The sequence below is a fragment of the Bos grunniens genome, chromosome 12, assembly GCF_055505025.1.
Source record: "Bos grunniens cultivar Pamir isolate PY7600 chromosome 12, Bosgru_T2T1.0, whole genome shotgun sequence".
Lineage (NCBI taxonomy): Eukaryota > Metazoa > Chordata > Mammalia > Artiodactyla > Bovidae > Bos > Bos grunniens.
This window is the reverse complement of record NC_141176.1, coordinates 47,952,633-47,969,505: the sequence shown is the minus strand read 5'-3', so window position 1 is coordinate 47,969,505 and position 16,873 is coordinate 47,952,633. Positions and strand designations below refer to the sequence as shown.

At 35.8% G+C, this 16,873-nt stretch overlaps 1 protein-coding gene across 8 annotated transcripts in view; it reads right to left on the bottom strand.

Moving 5' to 3' along the window:
* The window catches only part of PIBF1 (progesterone immunomodulatory binding factor 1), a 232,890-nt gene that overhangs the window by 71,169 nt on the left and 144,848 nt on the right, over positions 1–16,873 (bottom strand). For all 8 annotated transcript variants that reach the window (XR_015137616.1, XR_015137615.1, XR_015137617.1 and 5 more), the window contains 2 exons: positions 16,265–16,355; positions 1,426–1,528 (listed from right to left, as the gene is read on the bottom strand). Coding sequence is in view for 3 of the 8 variants with exons in the window: in XM_086328532.1 (XP_086184658.1) it covers positions 1,426–1,528; positions 16,265–16,355 (194 nt within the window). In the remaining 5 variants the exon portion in view is untranslated. The remainder of the gene's footprint in view (positions 1–1,425; positions 1,529–16,264; positions 16,356–16,873) is intronic.

The following is a 16,873-nucleotide window of genomic DNA, read 5'->3' as shown; positions in this document are numbered from 1 at the left end:
AATAACATAGAAATTAATGTTAAATTTAAATATTAGTCAGTTGATTCTTATCTCTGTATTAATTCTCAGAAATTCCAACATGGTTTACATATATAAATTACTCAAAAGAGTACAGATTCTGAGAGACTTTCCCTCCTGTTTTTTCAACATCTATCATGAAGAGTCTACTGGTATACAAGCAATCTAATATTATCACCTTTCAGCTAATTAGTTTATGGAATTCTTTTTCAATTTAAGAAAATTTTTCTAAGGCAGGAAAAAGTAAAATCCAAGGAATATATCAAATTCTAATACTTTTTTCAACTGCAAGGGAAAAAGTATATACTACAGTCAGTAGAAACCTTTTTAGGATTACTGATTCTCTATAAGTCTTATGAAAAAATTTCAAACATACACAAAAGTACAGAACTGAATACTGAATCTATATGTACCCGTCACCAAGCTTCAATCATTATCAACATTTTGAGATTCTTGTATTATTTACTGAGCTCCTCTCCCACATTTTTATGGAACATGAATTCCAGGCATTATATCAATATCACATCATATCATATCATATCATATCATATCACAAATACTTTGAGCATAAAGATCCTCCTAATGCTGTAGCATTAAAAGCACATTACATAGAAGGCACTATGTAGACAAATATGAACAGGTCTGTAGGCAAACAAATGCGGAATATATGGTACATATTAACAGTTTTTAATATACTCATTTAAAAGTCCCTTTATTATAAGACCTAAAATACTAACATAGCAAAATTCATTATGCTGAAACTCAGGAAATAAAGGGAATGCTACGAAGGTGGTATCTTTGGTTTGAATTGGTTTTATTACTTGAATTTCAGAAGAATAGAAAACTGGAATTAGATACTGATTAAATAAGAAGATTGGAAGTACTATGTAAAATGTACATATTGTCTTTAAATGATACAGTAAAATGCTAAGCAAAAGAAATATAAATTTGAGATTTTTAAAAGTAAGTATAATTTGGGAACTATCATATATCAAAGACTGTGAGAGGTTAAGTGTATACCAGTCAAGTGTGTTTAATAGATAAGTCATTTTTCATCAAGGAAGTAAAAAAGCAAATTTATTTTAAAAACGAGGCTTTAGTTTAAAACTTAAAATGCCACCAAAATTTGCTAAACTTGCTTTGCCAGTGTATATTTTCAGAAATCAAAGCTTTGTCTGTCTAGCCTGCATTTATATTTAGTCTAGGTATTTAACCTCTTTTTTTGATCTTAGGTTTTACCATACACTGTACGTTGCTTTATTCAGTTAGTTTTCATAGACTGTAAAATCGTTTTGTACTAGCAAACAGCTTATTTTGAAACTGCTCAGAAAACACACAAGGAGTAACAAGGAATTACAATCAACACTGTGATTCTTCATGTGTGCTTCGTTTGTTTAGGGTATTTACCTCTTGTGAAAGCTGTGTTACTTGGTTCTTTTGATGGTCCAGGTCTTTTAAAACCAACGAGTTTTGTTTTTCTAACTGAAGCACTCTTCTTGCCAAGTGGACACTAGGAGAATGGAATAAGAAAATCAGTGTGTACAAAAGAGGACTACTACCTCAAACATTAAAAATGTGCTGTGTGCTTAAAAATTGACCATCTCCTAATAACACTTAAATATTAACAGGAAAAAATATAAAGTCAAGTAGTATTCTCAGGTGTCAACAGTAGGAGACCAACATCCCAACAACTCAGAATTTTGAAAGTAAAATAAAAAATCTTCATGATAATGCAACTGTGATATGTTCATTATCACAGTAATAGTTTCTAGCCCTTGCTATAAAAGTGGAGAGTTACATCGTGATATCTGCTTGAAAAGACTGCAAGAAAGCAATTTACAGCTTTTTTCCATTTTTTATAAAAATTTCCTTTTTACATAACAAATAAGGCAATTAGTTGAAACAATAATAACCTTGCACTTTGAAAAGCATCAGTGTTTTCCTCAGACAACATAATGCATTTCATAACAAAAAACACAACTGAAAAGATTTTCTATTGAAAATAGAGATGAAAAACATGTAGGAAAAGTAGAGACAGATGTCTAAGAGTAAAGGTAAAGATTCTGTACTAGAAGAAACTAAAAGATCACACTGTGATGACCACATCACAACTTATTTACTGAGTGTAACCTTCAGTATTTAAAATCACATTAAATGAAAAATGTCCCAATTCCACTTTTAAGACACAATGGAAAAATTAAAAAAGGCTCAGCTATAAAATGATTCTTCCTAACTACTGGGGCACAATGTTTTACGAAACTGCTAAAAATGCTGAAAAGACTTGTTCTGTAATTCCAGAAACTTAAAAATTTAATATTTATTACATTTTCATAGTCCATAAGCTTAGTCCATTAATCCCAGAATCTCAAGATCTGCAGAAATTGAGAAGACAGGATGTTCTACAATGACAAGAAGAAAAATATTTTCGTTCTAACTCAAATTATAGGACAGAAATAATTCCATTGTATTTTAAATACTTCCTAACATCAGAAAAAGGAATTCATACAAAACTCTGGAAAAATTGCCAAATATCACCCTATATACCTATTTCTAAGAACCTGTTATTCCAAATGATGAGTTCTTTTGTTATACAGTGACTGGGTAGCTCGCTTAGGTATGCTCATATCTGAGTTTCTATCCTTTTGACGCCTAAGATTTTGCCTTAATAACCAATTGAAGTTAGACATGGAAAACACACAGTCTTTCTGTGCCTGACAATCATTTTTTACAAAAAAAACAGCTTTATCAACATAAAATTTTCTTGATATGTAATTTACAATACCAGAAATCCCATCGATTTAAACTTTACAATTCAATAGCTTTTAGTATATAGAGAATTGTACAACTATCAGTATAATTTAGTTTTAGAATATTTTCATTACTCCTCCCCCTCAAAAAAAATTTGTACCCATTAGCATTACTCCCTTTCCTCCCTGTTTAGTCTGAGGGAATCATTCATTTACTTTCTGCCTTTATTGATTTTTTAGGTATCTGCAGTTTAGTTACGTTTAGTTGCTCAGTCGTGTCTGACTCTTTGGAACCCTATGCATTGCAGCATGCCAGGCTTCTTTGTCCATCACCAACTCCCGGAACTTACTCAAACTTATGTCCATCGAGTCAGTGATGCCACCCAACCATCTCATCCTCTGTCGACCCCTTCTCCTCCTGCCGTCAATCTTTCCCAGCATCAGGGTCTTTTCCAAAGAATCAGTTCTTTACATCAAGTGGCCAAAGTATTGGAATTTCAGCTTCAGCATCAGTCCTTCCAACGAATATTCAGGACTGATTTCCTTTAGGATGGACTGTTTGGACCTCCTTGCAGTCCAAGGGACTCTCAAGAGTCTTCTCCAACAAACACAGTTCAAAAGTGTCTTCAGTGCTCAGCTTTCTTTATAAGTCCAACTCTCACATCCATACATGACTACTGGAAAAACCATAGCTTTGGCTAGACAGACCTTTGTCAGCAAAGTAATGTCTCTGTTGAGAAGGAAATGGCAACCCACTCCAGCGTTCTTGGCTGGGGAATCCCAAGGATGGAGGAGCCTGGTAGGTTGCCATCTATGGGGTCGCACAGAGTTGGACATGACTGAAGCAACTTAGCAGCAGCAGCAGCTAGGTTGGTCATAGCTTTTCTTCTAAGGAGCAAGCATCTTTTAATTTCATGGCTGGAGTCACCATCTGCAGTGATTTTGGAGCCCCCCCAAAACAAAGTCTCTCACTGTTTCCCCATCTATTTGCCATGAAGTGATGGGACTGGATGCCATCATCTTAGTTTTCTGAATACTGAGTTTCAAGCCAGCTTTTTCACTCTCCTCTTTCACTTTCATTAGGAGACTCTTTAGCTCTTCTTCACTTTCTGCCATAAGGGTGGTGTCATGTTATTGATATTTCTCCCTGCAATCTTGATTCCAGCTTGTGCTTCTTACAGCCCGGCATTTCACATGATATACTCTGCATATAAGTTAAATAATCAGGGTGACAATATACAGCCTTGATGTATTCCTTTCCCGATTTGGAACCAGTCTATTGTTCCATGTCCAGTTACAACCGTTCTTGGCCTGCATACAGATTTCTCAGGAGGCAGGTAAGGTGGTCTGGTATTCCCTACTCTTGAAGAATTTTCCACAGTTTATTGTTTATGGCTATCGTATACTCAATCCCCCAATGTAAAATATATCAAGTTCTCTAAAATCTGACTTTAAAATAAGATACAGATCTTCTTCAAAAATGTTAATGCTAATTTTAAGTTCTGTTTACATTTTAAATCTGTTGACTCATCTTTGCAAACATCAGTATTACATATCATTAGCTGTGTCTTTTCATTCGGTTAATTTAAAAACTTTGCAGTTATCTTCATTCATACTTTCATTCTGTTTTTCTCATCGTCCATACATGTTAAAATTAACTCTTTTATCTTTCTGTCTCCAACAGAACTCAGTACTAGGGTCTTTTGTGACATGGCAATTTCTTAATAAATGTATGTTGGTAGTATGGATCATATTTGTGTAGTGTTCAGTATAAAGAATACATTATTGCATAGAAACAGTTATTGATGAGATTAAATGGAATAAAGGATGCACAAAAATAATGAGATGCAAAGGTCACCCATTACTAACATTTTCAAGCAGTTAATGACTTGAAGACATCAGGTTTAATAATATTAAACAGCTCATTTGGTTTGGGTGCTTTTTGTTTTGTTTGGGAATTGCCTAATGCTCTTGTGCAGATATGGTGTGATACCACTTATCAGTGTAAAATACCACATAACACAAACCACTGAATTCAAGAAATTCTTGGTATGCTGGTGCTTAAGCCCTAACACCAAAGATATCACTACATTGAATTCCCCTGCTTTTGGTTGGCGGGTTCTGAGGGAGAAAAATCTACTCTAAATAGAAGGAAGGTATCTTACAATTTCTTGAAATCACTCAGAAATGTGTTCTACAGTGTTTCAATGGATATTTCATAGCACTATTTGATTGAGAAAACCTTTCTAAGAACTGATGCTGATGGGAACAGCTGTGACTATTACTATGAATGCTAATATTGTCATTTATGACCCACGTTTAGAAAATGAAAGACACTGTGGTACAACTGGTCTACAACTGACTCACTGATCATGTTTCTAAAATTCACTTCCATTCTGACTGGCGTGAGATGGTGCCTCATAGTGGTTTTGATTTGCATTTCTCTGAGAATGAGTGATGTTGAGCATCTTTTCATGTGTTTGTTTGCCATCTGTATGTCTTCTTTGGAGGAATGTCTATTTAGTTCTTTGGCCCATTTTTTGATTGGGTCATTTATTTTTCTGGAATTGAGCTGTAGGAGTTGCTTGTATGTTTTTGAGATTAGTTGTTTGTCAGTTGCTTCATTTGCTATTATTTTCTCCCATTCTGAAGGCTGTCTTTTCACCTTGCTAATAGTTTCCTTTGTTGTGCAGAAGCTTTTAAGTTTAATTAGGTCCCATTTGTTTATTTTTGCTTTTATTTCCAATATTCTGGGAGGTGGGTCATAGAAGATCCTGCTGTGATGTATGTCGGAGAGTGTTTTGCCTATGTTCTCCTCTAGGAGTTTTATAGTTTCTGGTCTTACATTTAGATCTTTAATCCATTTTGAGTTTATTTTTGTGTATGGTGTTAGAAAGTGTTCTAGTTTCATTCTTTTACAAGTGATTGACCAATTTTCCCAGCACCACTTGTTAAAGAGATTGTCTTTTCTCCATTGTATATTCTTGCCTCCTTTGTCAATGATAAGGTGTCCATATGTGCGTGGATTTATCTCTGGGCTTTCTATTTTGTCCTGTTGATCTGTATTTCTGTCTTGTGCCAGTACCATACTGTCTTGATGACTGTGGCTTTGTAGTAGAGCCTTAAGTCAGGGAGGTTGATTCCTCCAGTTCCATTCTTCTTTCTCAAGATTGCTTTGGCTATTCGAGATTTTTTGTATTTCCATACAAATTGTGAAATTATTTGTTCTAGCTCTGTGAAGAATACCATTGGTAGCTTGATAGGGATTGCAAGAATGGCTGGGATCCAAAAGTCTACTAGCAATAAGTGCTGGAGAGGGTGTGGAGAAAAGGGAACCCTCTTACACTGTTGGTGAGAATGCAAACTAGTACAGCCACTATGGAGAACAGTGTGGAGATTCCTTAAAAAACTGGAAATAGAACTGCCCTATGATCCAGCAATCCCACTGCTGGGCATACACACTGAGGAAACCAGAATTGAAAGAGACACGTGTACCCCAATGTTCATCGCAGCACTGTTTATAATAGCCAGGACATGGAAGCAACCTAGATGTCTATCAGCAGATGAATGGATAAGAAAGCTGTGGTACATATACACAATGGAGTATTACTCAGCCATTAAAAAGAATACATTTGCATCAGTTCTAATGAGGTGGATGAAACTGGAGCCTATTATACAGAGTGAAGTAAGCCAGAAGGAAAAACACCAATACAGTATACTAACGCATATATATGGAATTTAGAAAGATGGTAACAATAACTCTGTATACGAGATAGCAAAAGAGACACTGTTGTATAGAACAGTCTTTTGGACTCTGTGGGAGAGGGAGAGGGTGGGATGATTTGGGAGAATGGCATTGAAGCATGTGTAATATTATATATGAAACGAGTTGCCAGTCCAGGTTCGATGCATGATACTGGATGCTTGGGGCTGGTACACTGGGACGACCCAGAGGGATGGTATGGGGAGGGAGGAGGGTTCAGGATGGGGAACACGTGTATACCTGTGGCGGATTAATTTTGATATATGGCAAAACCAGTACAATATTGTAAAGTTAAAAAATTAAATTAAATTAAAAAAAAATAAAAATTCACTTCCAAGTCAGTAGTAAGGACAGCAGAATACATCTTCTTACAGATTATTAAAAATCACGTTAAATGCCCTTAAGAACCCTTGTTCTAGGAAAAAAAGAAAAAGAATATAGTATCAAGAATAAAAAAATACTGTGAGATAATTTTTCTTCAAAAAATAAAATATTTAAGCACACAGAACACTCAGGAGAAACGATAAATAAAACTTTTAATCATTAGAATACTTGCAGTTAAACTTTTTAAAAATGATAAAAAGAAAATTAGCAATTTTTCCCTCTGGATCATGAATATCAATGACTGTAGAAAAGCAAGCTGAGTTGGAAGAAACATATTCATTAATTAATTCAATACAATAATCATGAACATTCTCTTTTAACAAACATTTATTAAAAACCTATCATCTACATAGGCACTAGGATTTCACAATTTCTTCCTGGAGGAGCTAACTGTCTACTGAAGAAGATGGGCAAGTAAAAAAAATTATAGTAGTACATTAAATAATATAAAAGGCCACACTGAAGAATGAAAATTAACTAATGCAGTGACAAAGCAGAGAAACTGCATTCTGGGTAGAGGGAAAAGCAGAAGTGGAGAATGATCTGCTGGAGAAAATTGAAAGCAGTATGGTATGGATTGGAGCTTCCCAAGTAGCTCAGCAGTAAAGAATTTGTCGCCATACACGAGAGGCAAGAGAAGCAAGTTCAATCTCTGGGTTGGGAAGATCCCCTGGAGGAGGGCATGGCAACCCACTCCAGTATTCTTGCCAGAAAAATATCATAGACAGAGGAGCTTGGCAGGCTACAGTCCATGAGGTCACAAAGAGTTGGACATGACTGGAGCGAGTGAGCATGCATATCAGACACTTTTCATGCGACAGTGTGTGCATATAACATATATATGTATATATAAACATATGTGAGTGACAAAGAGTTGGACACGATTGAGCAACTAAACACACACACATACACATACTATTCCTGAGTACATGCTCAGTTTTTTCCCCCTAATAGGGATTCATACAAAAAGTTTGGAGACTACTGTTCTAGGCCAGTTTTGTCCAACAGAATACAAGCTACACATGCAATTTAAATTTTCTATTAGCCACATTAAAAAGGTACAAGGTTCTTACTTCACGATATCAAAAATTATCTCAAAGTGGATCAAGGACTTATATGAAAGAGTTAAAAGTATAAATTCTTAGAAGAAAACACAGAAGAAAATCTTCACAAACTTGGATCTGGAAAAAGATCCTCAGATATGGCACCAAAAGTACAAATGACAAAAGAAGAAGCAAACTGGACTGTATAAAAATTAAAAAGTTTTGTGCTTCAAGAGGGACTTCCTTGGTGGTCCAGTGGTTAAGAATCCGCCTGCCAATGCAGATGACATGGTTTCAATCCCTGGTCCAAGAAGATCCCACATGTCATGGAGCAAATAAGCCCACATGCTACTACTACTGAAGCCTGTGAACTCTAGGGCCTGTGTTGCACCACACAGAAGCCACCGCAATGAGAAGCCCGGGCACAACAATGAAGAGTAGCCCCCATTGGCTGCAACTAGAGAAAGTCCATGCATAGCAACAAAGAGCCTGAGCAGCCAAAAATAAATAAGTTAAAAAATACAAAGAGAGTAAGTGAAAAGGTAACCCACAGAACTGGCAAAAAAGATTTTAAAATACTTATCTGGAAAGGGACTTGGAGATACCAAGGGAACATTTCATGCAAAGGTGGGCACAATAAAGGAGAGAAATGTAATGGACCTAACAGAAGCAGAAGATATTAAGAAGATGTGGCAAGAAAACACAGAAGAACTATACAAAAAAGATATTCATAACCCAGATAACCATGATGGTGTGATCAATCACCTAGAGCCAGACATCCTGGTACACGAAGTCAAGCGGGTCTTAGGAAGCATCACTACAAGCAAAACTAGTGGAGGTGATGGAATTCCAGTTGAGCTATTTCAAATCCTAAAAGATGATGCTGTGAAAGTGCTGCGATCAATATGCCAGCAAATTTGGAAAACTTGGCAGTGGCCACAGGACTGGAAAAGGTCAGTTTTCATTCCAATCCCAAAGAAAGGCAATGCCAAAGAATGTTCAAACTACTGCACAATTGCACTCATCTCACACGCAAGCAAAATAATGCTCAAAATTCTCCAAGCTAGGCTTCAATAGTATGTGAACCAAGAACGTCCAGATGTTCAAGCTGGATTTAGAAAAGGCAGAGGAAAGAAAGAAAGAGGAACGAAAGAAAGTGAAGTAGCTCAGTTGTGTCCAACTCTTTGCGAGCCCATGGACTGTAGCCCACCAGGCTCCTCTGTCCATTGTATTCTCCAGGCAAGAATACCAGAGTGGGTTGCCATTTCCTTCTCCAGGGGATCTTCCCGACCCAGGGATCGAACCCAGGTCTCCCACATTGCAGGCAGATGCTTTACCCTCTGAGCCACCAGGGAAGCCCCAGAAAAGGCAGAGGAACCAGAGATCATATTGCCAACATCCACTGGATCACAGAAAAAGCAAGAGAATTCCAGAAAAACCTCTACTTCTGCTTCATTGACTATGCTAAAGCCTTTGACTGTATGGATCACAACAAATTGTGGAAAATTCTTAAAAAGATGGGAATACCAGACCACCTTACCTTCCTCCTGAGAAACCTATATGCAGGTCAAGAAGCAACAGTTAGAACCAGACATGGAACAATAGACTGACTTCAAATTGGGAAAGGAGTACATCAAGGCTTTATATTGTCACCCTGCTTATTTAACTTATATGCAGATTACATCATGCGAAATGTCAGGCTGGAAGAAGTACAAGCTGGAATCAAGATTGCAGGGAGAAATATCAATAACCTCAGATATGCAGATGACACCACTCTTATGGCAGAAAGTGAAGAGGAACTAAAGAGCCTCTTGATGAAGTGAAAGAAGAGAGTGAAAAAGCTGGCTTAAAACTCAACATTCAAAAAATTAAGATCATAGCATTTGGTCCCATCATTTCATGGCCAATAGATGGGGAAACAATGGAAACAGTGAGAGACTTCATTTTCTTGGGCTCCAAAATCACTGCAGATGGTGACTCCAGTCATGAAATTAAAAGATGCTTGCTCCTTGGATGAAAAGCTATGAGCAACCTAGATAACATATTAAAAAGCAGAGACATTACTTTGCTGACAAAGGTCCGTCTATCCAAAGCTATGGGTTTTCCAGTAGTCATGTATGGATGTGAGAGTTGGACCATAAAGAAAGCTGAGTGCCAAAGAACTGATGCTTTCGAATTCTGGTGTTGGAGTAGACTCCTGAGACTCCCTTGGACAGCAAGGAGATCAGACTAGTCAATGATAAAGGAAATCAGTCCTGAATATTCATTGGAAGGACTGATGCTGAAGCTCCATTACTTTGGCCACCTGATGTGAAGAGCTAACTCATTGGAGAAGACCCTGATGAAGGTAGGGGGAGAAGGGGATGACAGAGAATGAGATGGTTGGACGGCATCACTGACTTGATGGACATGAGTTTGAGCAGGCTCCGAGAGTTGATGATGGACAGGGAAGCCTGGCGCCCTGTAGTCCATGCTGTTGCAAAGAGTCGGTGTCTTACCTATATTATGTTGAGTTATGTTCCTTCTATGCCTACTTTCTGCAGGCATAGAAGGTTTTTTTTTTTTTAATTATAATTTTTTTAAATTATAAATGGGTGTTGAATTTTGTTGAAAGCTTTCTCTGCATCAATTGAGATGATCATATGGTTTTCTCTTTTAATTTGTTAATATGGTGCATCACACTGATTAATTTGTATATATTAAAGAGTCCCTGCATCCCTGGATAAGGTCCACTTGATCATGATATATGATCTTTTTAATGTGTTGTTAGATTCTGTTTGCTAGAGCTTTGTTGTAGACTTTTGCATCTATGTTCACCAGTGATATTGGCCTTAACTGTCTTTTTTTGTGGCATCTTTGTCTGATTTTGCTATCTGGGTGATGGTGGCCTCGCAAAATGAGTTTGGGAGTTCTCCTTTCTCTGAAATTTTCTGGAAGACTCTGAGGATAAGTGTTAGTTCTTCCCTAAACTTTTGGCCGAATTCACCCGTGATTGCTTCTATATTTCAACCTCCTAAATATTTAAATGTGGCACATTGCTGTGCTGAGTAGTTTGATGTTACGGGTGTATTCTTTCAGGAATCTGGGATATTAGAAGTCAGAAGAAAGGATGTGATTTTAGCTTAAATGAAATTCAAGGCAAGACAAATGAACAATTGCTCAACTATGCTGAGTTTATGTCTCCTTAACTACAATGCACATACAACGAAAACAAGTCTTTATAGTGAGTTCTTTATAATGAGTAACCAGGGATACAGTCAGGAAAAATGACTCCTGCTAAAGTCTGGTTGGTAGGCTATTTATTTATTTAGTACTGAACTCCTCAAGAAAGCACTGCTTTTACAGGTTCTTTGTTGATACTACAGTAGGTACAGCATTCAATTCTTCTTTGTAATTACATAATTGCCATGTGATTTTTTTTACCTGCACCAAGATCAAATTTGACATGAACTAGAAACTAATATCACCAGAGTACAGTTTTGTATTTAAATTTTAAACTAAATTTTTACCTGTTATATGGTAAATTAATTCCCATGGGTTATCTCTTAGCTTTCTTCAGCACCTCATGACTCTAAGTAAAAGTTACCATTTTGGATTTGTCAATGGAAGTCAGTACTTCTGATTATCACACACAATTTCATAGAAGCATAGCCCAGCCAAAGTGAACATGGTTGACCTTCGCTCACATCTGAGTTATCAAAGCACAATGGGGGACTGACACTCTGTCTTGAGTCCTTCAATACTGGATACTTCACTTAGTATTACCAAAATTTAAATAACTAACTGTATATACTTAGGTACCTGCTAATTAGTTACATAGTCTGAAATAACATTTGGCTTTTTGATCTTTTTCAGTTTTAGAAGGTCAGAGTTCTGTCTCTATTAGCATGGCATGAAGAAATGGTTCAAAAAAAGGGCACACAGGCCAGAATGATTTCAGCTTCAGAAAGCATCAGGTTGCTCCCTGCACTGCCCACTTTCTTGGCAGTTACAGGGACTAAATAAATAGTGGTGTATTCTGATTACCTATAGTTGTATGTCTTTTTCTAGTTTCTCTGTAGGGTTAAACTTTCAAGTTGATTAGCAGTAGCTTTTTAAAGGACTATTCCTAAAACCAACCCAAATGAAATAAGCACAACTTTTCTCTAAGGACAAAAATGAGAACTCACATATGTGAGAATAAAGGAGAGGAAAAACAAAATTACTTTATGCTCAAAAGTCTGCTAGAGAAAAAGAAAAGCTCCCTCTGTGTTATTTTTTCCTTTATTATAAAGATTAGTCTACTGTGAAAGTTTCAACTTAAAGCTCTTTATAAAACTAGACAGAAACTAAAACAAAGGTCAGTAGTACGCAGTAAATCTTGCAATTTGAAAGGTTTAAAAACCCTCAGAAAAGTCTCCACATTCAGGCCTGCCAAAACAAACAGAGATGCACACACTAGGACCACATTAGTGCCTGGGTGTTGCCCATTTAGTGTTATAAGCTAAAGAGCATAACCAAAACATGCAACCAGAAAATCTTGTTTGCTATTTTCAAAACAATCATGACCGAAACAAAAACATTACTTCAGATTTTCAAGTTTAGTCAAGAAGAGCTTATTTTATTTTAATCTGCTTTAATTGTCTAAGCCCTTTTAACTTTCCATGACTTTGGCCCAGAAAGCTTAATACAATATTTAGTTATTGCTCATATCTCTCTTGAAAATTCAAACTGGGAGCAACCTTATTTAACAATTGTAATGCGTTTAGGATACATTTCTGGAATTTATTTTTCAAACTAATTTTTATGGGAAACTGGCATTATGGATCTATGTCTTAAGAAACTGACTTATATCAAAGAAAGTGAATCTCAAAACTAGTTTCATGTCCAGGGGTTGTTTCTACTAATTACTTCAAGAGGGTCTCATTACAATAAAACAAAATTGTTTTAAACGAAAATTCAAATTATGCCTCACTGGCATTTTTGGAACACTGGCCTCATCTCTAAAATCAATGCTTTGATCAATTTATTTTAAGGAACATTAACTAACATAACAAACTTCACTTGAACACCTACTCGATGCCAACATTCACTGTGATGAACTTCGCATCCATTTTCTCATTTTAATTTCATAATCTGCCTTAAGTGGCAATAGGCAACTAGTGAAAATTTTCAGTGACCGTCAATTTACTAACAGCAACATGGCACTCAAAAACAGAAGGCCTACAAACTAAAGTTTTGAATAACCATTGAAATTTATCTATTTATGTTCAGGGTAAAATTAGAAGACAAAAAGTTAAACTTCTAAGTTACACACAATAACACCATAAATATGTAGAAAAATATATCTATCTGTATACATTTTTGAATGGTTATCTTTGGATAGCAGGATTACTGGTAATTTCATCAATTTTCTAAAATAAACATGTATTATTTTTATAATCAGAAACCCCCTCAATTAAGTGCTACCCTGAAATACCTGAATTGGTTCCTGAGTATTTGTTGTTGTTAAGTCCCTAAGTTGTGTCTGACTCTTTTGCAACCCCTTGGAATGTGGCTTGCCAGGCTCCTCTGTTCATGGGATTTCCCAGGCAAGAACACTGGAGAGGGTTGCCACTTCCTTCTCCAGAGGATCTTCCCTATCCAAGGATCGAACTTACGTCTCCTGCTTTGTTAGACGGATTCTTTACCACTGAGCCACCATGGAATGGGTTGTTGAATATATGAGATTTCAAATCAAACACTGTATGAATGGGGTATATTGTATAGCAGATGTGAAACAAGCTCCTTTGAAATTTCAATACACTTTGTTATGGGCTGATGTATAATGGAAACTTTGTTATGGAAATATTTCATGGGCCATTCTGTTATTTTATAAGTCACCTTCCATTGTTTTAATTTCAAATGTGATGAATTACATATAAATTTTCTAGAAGATTATATTGCTTTCATCTTTTTTTTTAGATTGGAGGGTAATTGCTTTGCAAAGTTGTATTGGTTTCTGCCATACAACAATCTTAAATAAATTAAACCTAAAGCACAAAGCCATTAACTTCTTTACAAATATCCATTAAGAAATCAAATAAGGACTTTGCAAACTTCAGAAATGCATCAGATCCTCAAAAGGGATTTTCTTTGCCACGGGTCAACTTTGTGCGTACAGTAGGTACTCAATAAATTTGTTGAATGAATGGGAAAAGGAATGCATAAATGTCCTCTTTGGCTATCCAGACTTACTTTCCCTTCACTCCATTTAGATGACCTGAGAAGCACTTCCTCAAAATAACCCTCTGGTTCATCATGAGAAGAATGCCTGGCACCAGCTGGTAGGAGGTATTAATAGCATGCCCATTAGGCACTTGTTCAAGGCACATAGATAGCTCAGTGATAAAATCTTTAGAAATATTTGGACAGACAGTTAAGATTATGCAGAACATGAATCAGTTGTGGTTCCTTATATTTTCAGTCTAAATATTAAGAAAATCAACATCTGTTTTGGAAATTCCAAAAAAAATATTAAGGTAATAGTAATAATTGCTTTCAATTTTAGAATAACTGAGCATCATTTGGGGTTACCGAAAGAAACCTTACAAGAGAAAATTTATTTTTTCTTGTGAACAAGATGCATTTGAAGGAATTGGATGCTAAAATAGAGAAGATTATGGACTTTTTCCTTCAAATTTCAATTTTTAGCATTTTACCAATCATTTGCCACTGATAAAAAAAAAGTTGCTTGCCCATAAAATTACCTTTCTATTTTTCCCTTGGCAATATAATCCTCAAATACAGAGATACCCTGAAAACGACAAATTATCCTAGGTCATCCTTAGTGAACTTGGAGGGACTCGGGGAAGAATGTGAACGGAATGGGATTACACCCAATTTTTCAAATAATACATGATTTAGAAATATTTGCATCTTCACTAAACAGAATTAACCATTCCAGCTACAATTTGTTATCTAGTAGTCAACTATCCTTGATCTATTTAGTGTAACTAGTAGGAAACACAAGTTCTAAGTATCTTTCTGTTGCCTCTCATAAAATGACCTATATCTTACATCACTTTTGATAGCCATAAAGACATGTTATCTTCTGAGCCAAAGCTTCTATAAAAGTGTTAGAGTTAAGATTAATTGCTTTTCTTACTTAGTATGTAATGTCTCTAAATGTTTAAACCAATTCATATAAAAATAACAGATAAACAAGCAGCTTTGAATTCTCAAATACTTAGATGAAGAGACAATTCTGCTAGCTATCTCACACCATGCTGGGTAGAGACAATGAAGAATAAACAAGAATAAGATTTACTTGCTGACCTTGAGGATCTTTCCATCTGGCTGGGGAAGCAATATGAAATGAGAGCTAACAAGATAAAGACAAATGCTTGTTGTGTGGTTACATGGAAAATAGATGTTTATAGGCAGGGAGATATACTACCATCATTTTGGGTAGAGAGACAAATAAGGCTGGAGAAGCAGAGCTACATGGAAGGGCTCAGAAGTCTGATGGAAACATTTAGATTTGTTATGGTAGCAAATGGGACTCTTTTTGCAAAGCAGGATGAATTTAGGTGGGAGAAAGGAGTTAGGTCAACTAGAAAACCAATTAATATAGGTACAATTTTCTCTTGGTATACTTTAAACAAATGTATTTCACAAAATAACTAGTGGATCTTCCAAAAATTTTCTTGGTCTTCATAAAGTCTTTTATATTTTCAGTCACAATATATCTGCTGGGCTTTCCTGATGGCTCAGCAGTAAAAGAATCTTCCTACAATGTAGGAATCATAGGAGCCACGGTTTTGATCCCTGGGTCGGGAAGATCCCCTGGAGGAGGAAATGGCAACTCATTTCAGTATTCCTGCCTGGAAAATCCCATGGAAAGAGAATCCTGGTGGGCTATAGTCAATGGGGTTACAGAGAGTCAGACTCAACTGAGTGACTAGTGCATATATGCTAGCTCTTTATCTCTCTCTCAATCTTTTTTCTCTCTCTTTCAAGTATAAGTCAAGGAATGTACGTGGGCGAATATGAAACAAGGGAAGAAAGGAGACACAATTCATTAATTTTAACCTGAAAAAATTTAAATGTTGCCATTATCATTGAATCCAATTCGAGGAAATTCTAATGTACACTTACAGTCTACTTAAAAATACACGAAAGGCATGATTATTACTTACTATGTTATGTTTCATGAGCAATGTAATATTTATGCGTAAGAAGAAATACAGTAACTTTATTTTGTCACTCCACTTAGTACATTATCAAAAAGCAGAATGTAATTACATTTAGCTTGACTAGATAAGTAAACAAATATATATTGATCGTACCTTTGCTTTAGTCGTCTTTTGGCTGTTGTGGGAACATTAGCACCATAGCCATAGGAAAAAAGAACCCTTTCGGCTTCAACTTCATCGTCAACTGGAAAATAATAAGTGTACACTGTGAAATTCTTTCTTCTTAAAAAGCATGGCAGAAGTGAAAATAAAAGAGGTCATAATAATGAATTAGTGAACATAAGAACACTTATATACATAATCTCAAACAGGCCATTTGTAAGTAGCAGTGTATTTCATAAAGTGTATGCTTGCTTGGAGTTGTCCCATCTATTGCTTCAAAGTGTAAGGGTCTGCATCATATGACACATTACGTTGTCTTGTTATAAAACATAATAATACAGTTTATTCTGATATTCAAAGGCTTTTTGCATGAAATGTTTGTTACATAATTATGAAAAAGTAAAGATAACCTCAATCTCATCATTTCTCTTCTTGATAAATGACTGTTTTTAATTAGAAAAGATGTTCATTAAAAAAGTTATCTAACTTGTTATCAAGTTATCCTAACTTGCAATAATGAAATTATGCATTTAAGTAGAATTACTTAATTCTACCCTGTACTCTGTAAAGAAAATGTACAGTTTAAGAACCTATTGATGA